This window comes from Zingiber officinale, chromosome 5A (genome assembly GCF_018446385.1).
Source record: "Zingiber officinale cultivar Zhangliang chromosome 5A, Zo_v1.1, whole genome shotgun sequence".
Classification (NCBI taxonomy): domain Eukaryota; kingdom Viridiplantae; phylum Streptophyta; class Magnoliopsida; order Zingiberales; family Zingiberaceae; genus Zingiber; species Zingiber officinale.
Window position 1 is genome coordinate 128,296,557 of NC_055994.1, and position 6,000 is coordinate 128,302,556.

The 6,000-nt window shown below is 37.9% G+C and overlaps 1 protein-coding gene across 1 annotated transcript; it reads right to left on the reverse strand.

Annotated features, from left to right (window-relative positions):
- Positions 1-1,338: 1,338 nt before the first annotated feature.
- On the reverse strand, positions 1,339-5,707 carry LOC121981705 (translation initiation factor eIF-2B subunit alpha-like). Its single transcript, XM_042534360.1, has 5 exons — positions 5,239-5,707; positions 2,388-2,540; positions 2,172-2,313; positions 1,840-2,081; positions 1,339-1,703 (listed from the first exon to the last, which is right to left on the reverse strand). Exons 1-5 carry the CDS (start codon positions 5,662-5,664, stop codon positions 1,497-1,499), a joined length of 1,170 nt encoding a protein of 389 aa, XP_042390294.1. The 5' UTR covers positions 5,665-5,707; the 3' UTR covers positions 1,339-1,496.
- Positions 5,708-6,000: the final 293 nt, after the last annotated feature.

The window sequence follows — 6,000 nt, forward strand, 5'->3', positions numbered from 1 at the left end:
TATGAAATATTATCATATAAGATTTTAGAATTAAAATTAGACACATCAAAAATTTGTATTAATGGTTAATAGTCATTCCTTAATTACTTTTTTTTTTTTTTATGTTGACCTAGTCAAATAGTTGAAGTGCTGATGGTGAACGAATCCTCTTTTATCCCATGTGGCCTGGTCTGGAGCTCACTCACATGCTTTCTTTATTCTGTACCAGAGTCCTCAGGATCTTTTCCATTTGTGGCAGCAAAACCAGTGTAGATTGTGCACGATTAAAATAGCTAAAGTGCAGATCAGTGTGCAGACGAAAGCATAATTGTTAGCCAGTAGTACCTGGAAAAAGCCAACTACAAAGGCAGACATTCAACATTTTAAATATTCTCTCTCATGGCCTCCAGAGGTCAGGTGGCCGACAAGGTAGCGTACAAGTCAAGAACAGATAAAGAAGCAAAGAGAGATTTGGAGTCAGATAAGGTTAAAATGGTTTCAAGATCCACCTCGCTTGACTTTGAGAAGAGATGAAACTATACTAATTATTGTGTAACACTATTAAAGATGATAGCATAAAAGATTACAAGCAACATCACAGCGAACAGACAAGAAATAAATAACAGTGACGCTGACAGAGTAGGAACTATTGCGACTATCTCGGCTAAGATTCATATTGATGCCGGATTCCCCACAAGGTGTGATGGGCTACATTGCGGGGTGGTTTTTTTTCTCTTGTCTGTACTCCTCTGAGGTAGCTTTACTATTTATCAGCACTAGCTTTAGGCACGCTTGCATTGCCAACATGTGAATTGAATGTAGTCAGAGTTTTACAAGGAAATGTGATGTAGATCTCTGAAGCAATTCCAATTGCATGTTCGTGTATTTTCAGACGATGTGGATGCCAATGCCAAGCCGGTGGAAGATCGATCCCAGTATCAGCAGATTTTACATTAAGCCAAGTGTTAGTTTAAGTAACTGTAAATAAAGTAGTTAATATTAATACTGAAATTTTTTTCTCATGTGTCAAATATAGTAGTTGTTTATTATGGACCGTGTTCTAAGGTGAATTCAAGAGTTAACTTATTTTGTTTAAATAAAGTTACATATTTTACTCATCGCCCTAAACCCCCAAGTTTAATTTACACCATTAAATTCTATTTTTTTCATTAAAAGTTTAAAAAGTATATTATGAAACTTGTAGCTACAGGTTACACAAATAAAAGAATAAACAAATAAAAGAATAAAAGTCCAATGCGTAGACTGTACTCGGTCACAGGGAACGATAGGAATAATCAATTCAACATATGGAACAGCATGTTTTTAAGAGAAATAATCTTGAAGAACAATCAGCATGCAAAACTAAAGGATCGCTAACTCTTGGTATATCGATTCAACAAAACACGAAGACTACAAAATTTGTTGTTTCAACAACTTCACAATGTATATATTAGTTCCTATGGCTTCAATATGCTTGAAGTAAAAACAGCTGTAATAACTTGCTCAAATGATAAGTTTTAGAGGTAGAGTTGAATCAGCTCATCACTAACCACGGATGGAGTAAGAACACCAAGGTCAGTGAACAGCAGCGTGAGGAACTGAGGTGGTGTGTAATCCCTTGCTGATGTTTCAACTTCAACATCAGGTGGAACAGGAACGCCAAAGTCTATCGGTCGAAGTGCAGTTTCAAGATCTTTTTGGTCCAATGGATACAAACGTGCAAACTGCAAAACGATTCTTATCTAAGAAATAGCAAAATTGCAATAGCAAATGATGCCAAAATCCTTACTTTGGTGCCAATCTCCAGTTTGATATCTAACGGAATGAGATCAAAGAAAGAGGTGATCCATATAAGAGTACCTTGTAACTTTCGGCAGCCACATAAACAGGCTTGTTCATGCTGTGAGCCACAAGTGCAGTTTGATATGTCCCCATCATGTTAATTATGCCTCCACTTTCAACCACCCCATCAGCTCCAACAAAAACCATGTCAACCTCATCCATTGTGTATGCCACTGCAGAATCAAGCAGAAGCTTTACTGGAATGTCCAGCGCTGCAAGTTCCTTCGACAACCTTAGTCCTGTCCTATCAGGTCTTCCCTCTAAAACAGAAAGAAAATGTCAACATTCTTTTGCTGAAGACCATGCTTCCAAAGAAAGAACAGTCGGAAAGCTTTATTCATGATAAAAACCTGTGCAAAAGACTTTGAATAGTTTTTTATTTGATGCTGCAAGCTTAAGCACTTCCAATACTACTCTTGAAAAACCATGAACCAAAATTGTGCAACCATCAAATATAAATTCCTGAGCAAGCATTGCAATTGTGCGGCGAGCCTGGAAAAAATCCATGTCAGTAATTGTTTACATGGTGCAAGAGTAAGAACATGAACCACAGAACAGTTGTGTACTTTCATGGAGATCTCTCCAAACTTTTCTCCACGCTCAATCAACCGAAGCTTTGCAGCATAAAAGTTCTCATATTCTAGAGCAGAAGTTCGAGTTACATAGCGCATGAACAGATCACAACCAGCTGACAATGATATAGAAGTTGTGTCCCATGACTGAAAAAGAAATGTGAATGTTTAAATTAAGAACAAAGATAGGCCAATTTACCAAATAAACAATAATAAAATCAATTTTTCACCAAGCAGATCTAAGGATCTTAATTTTCTAGATGCTATGAGAAAAGGATAAGGTTACAAGATCATGTTCAAAGACAACATATAAATTTTGTAGCTAGCTGATTTGCTCAGTTAGAAATGGAACTGTAAGCCATAAACGGCTATCCAAAAATATTGTAAACAATATGATTCTACATGGAGCTTAATGCAGATATAATCCAACTATCCTAAACATCAGTGTTCTAAAAATCGACCAAAGCGGCAACCAACCGCACCAAAAACATGCTAGTCAGCCAGCTTAGGCGGCCTTCGCCTAGGCAAGATTAGACTATCCTAGGCACCGACTAAGAGTCGTCTAGGCACGGTGGAAATAGTGCAGGGTTTTCATAATTTTTTTTAGTTTGGGCTTTTAAATTTAAAGCCTAAATAAAAAAAAAACAGAAATGCAACATTTGTTTTTGTATTGGCCTTAAGTTTTATAAGCCTAAATAAGAAAATTGATTTGTTGGCTAGCCCTAGCGGTTAGCACCAAACTTCATCTTCATCGTACTAAGTAACCAGAGCTGGAGAAATTAGAGCAAATGAAGAAGCCCACATTGATGAAAAATCAAAGAGTTAAAAAGCGGGAGAAATCGATTTAAAGAAAAATTTGTTGTTTGATCTTTCCTCAACTGAGCACTTGGAAGCGATTGAATTGAAGGTTGGTCAAAGCCTCATCCTTTGGAAACATCATTTCATCATCCAACTCCGAAGAAGCTCTAGAGTGAGAGAGCTTCACGAGGATAATTTTACATTCGACGAAGAAGAGAAGGATCACAATGATGATATTAAGTTTGTGTTTGATGAAGAATAAGTTGTTGAAAATTTTGGAGAAGTAGAATAAATTTATGATGAAGGGGAGCCTTGGCGCAACGGTAAAGTTGTTGCCATGTGACCAAAAGGTCACGAGTTCGAATCCTGGAAACAGCCTCTTGTAAAAAGTAGGATAAGGTTGTGTACAATGGATCCTTTCCCGGGACCCCGCATGGCGGGAGCTTCGTGCACCGGGTTGCCCTTTTTTTTTAAGAATAAATTTGTGATATTTTATTAGTTGTGCAATTTTGAATTTATTTTAAATTTGATGTTATTGTGCTAAGTTATAGAATGTGATTTATTATGTAATTTATGTTAATATTGTGGAATCCGCCTAGCAGCGCCTAGTCCCCGCCTAAGCGGCCTAGGCGCTAGGCACTGGTTTGATGCCAAACTAGAGCCTAGCGAATTTTAGAACCTTGCTAAACATTTAGGGCAGACAACTAGTTGTTGTTCTATTACCAAAATAATTTCATGAGCACTATAAAAAACAAGCACATATACGTGTAGTAATTGATAAGCTTCTGACTTTTGGTCATCCAAGATTTATAAATACATACATAAAAAGTGTTCTGGACAGATGACACCATCATGAAGGATTTCACATCTCGTCTTTAACCAAAATAATTCCTATAACTCATTAAATTCAGGAAATGGACATTTGGTACAGGTGAAAATAAGGTGGATTAACAATTAATTCACGGGAACATAATATTATTGTGATTTTGCAGTTCAGCCATACTGTTGATTCAAAAGCAGCATGTTTTATTTGGTTAACATAATCACACATGTGGTGAAAATTTCTAGGTAAACAAAATGTTTGATCATATAAGCTCCTTACATACACCACATCTGTGTCTGGAAGTTTACAAGGTCACAAGGAAGAAATTTACACAATCAAGACTAGGAAATGAAAAGAATGACTGAAACAATAAAGGAAAAAAAGAGTACTAGAGTTTTGTCCTTCTTCAAAAAGCTTTATTACTTTCCTTCAATAAAACAATTAATCTATCCTTGTTAAATGGAAAAAGGAAACTATAATCACCAAACCCGAAGGACATAACTGCTAAATGGGACCTTGCTGTGTGTTATTAACTGATAAAGTATGAAGCATACTAGCAACACGATGCTGCTATTTGCTAGTGTGACTCTTGAAGATCCATGCTTTATGATCACTTTGTAAAAGATATAATTACTATACTGAGGCAAAATTAAAAATTGGGTTGTTTGCATGATAACTTACAAAGCAAAGAAACACATATAATGTTGTTAAACGAGTCAACAATTAGACAATTAGAACAGGTCATGTTAGCACCACAAAATAATATCAGGTTATTAGTCGTCTAAGTGGACACCTGAACCAAACAAATTATCAGGATCAAATGGACCAGACCATCTTTATATTTGTAGGCCTTATAAACAGATTTTATTGATTAAGTTGATCGAGTGATAGATGCACAAAAGCCCAAGAAAAGAGGAATAACAAAGCTACTGATAGGGTAGCAGAAATCTCTGATCTGACAAAAGATTTCCAAACTAGTAGCAACCACAACTTCATAAATAGTACTGAACAAAATATGGGTATCAGCAAGATAACAAGTGAAGTAACATGCAGCAAGTATCGAAAAAGTAGGATCTTCAAGAAATATAATGACCCCACCGATCATATTTGGCAAATGCTTCAAAGAATTTTTTACCGCGAAACCCTAAATCGAGTTACAAAGAATTGAGCGACGCTTTCGTACAAACCAACAAAAGATAAGCCACATATTTGAAAAGAGCAAACCTTCAACGTGTCGGAGGCCTTATTGAGTTCAATCTCCAGCTCCATCATGGTCGTAGCCTCGCTGGAGCGGATGACAGCGGAGAGGGCCATGATGGCGGCGACGGCTTCCGCCAGGTCCGGCTTCTTCCGCCAGTGGTTGAATTCGTCAATGACGCTGAAAGGAATGGAGGAGGAGGAGGATGAGGCAGGTGGCCTGCCCGACGAGAGGAACGCATCGCGGTCGACAGCAGCCTCGGCCTGGGCCAGCCAGTCGCTGCTGACGACGGCGTGGTGGTCCGCCCGCGTCTGGTAGTAGGCGGAGACGCCGCTGCCACCCGAACTAGGGTTAGGGTTGGCGTCCGTGGTGGCGGTGGCGGTGGCGGTGGCGGAGTCGGGGTAGAAGCGTTGGCGCTCCTCAAGAAGGAAGGAAGCCGATCGCCCCCACATTATTTCTCTCTCGCCCGACCAATGACGTTATCTACTTATATAGATTTGATAATACACAGAAATTTTTTTTACTCCAAAAATCACATTTAATTAAATACTCTAATTGAGAAAAAAATTATTAAATCAAATATTAATTTTTTTTTATAAATATTAAATTATAACTCCGGCCACAAACAAGACCATATGTATATATTTTTTTTCTGGGCTTCCATTTGCATAGCACAGCCGTGGAGACGTGTAATGGATATAAATTGAGCGTTGCAGTTCGATCATAGAAATGTTTGGCGTTGAATTTTATGGAAAAATTTAAGCAGGGGACGGTGGACCCAAATATAC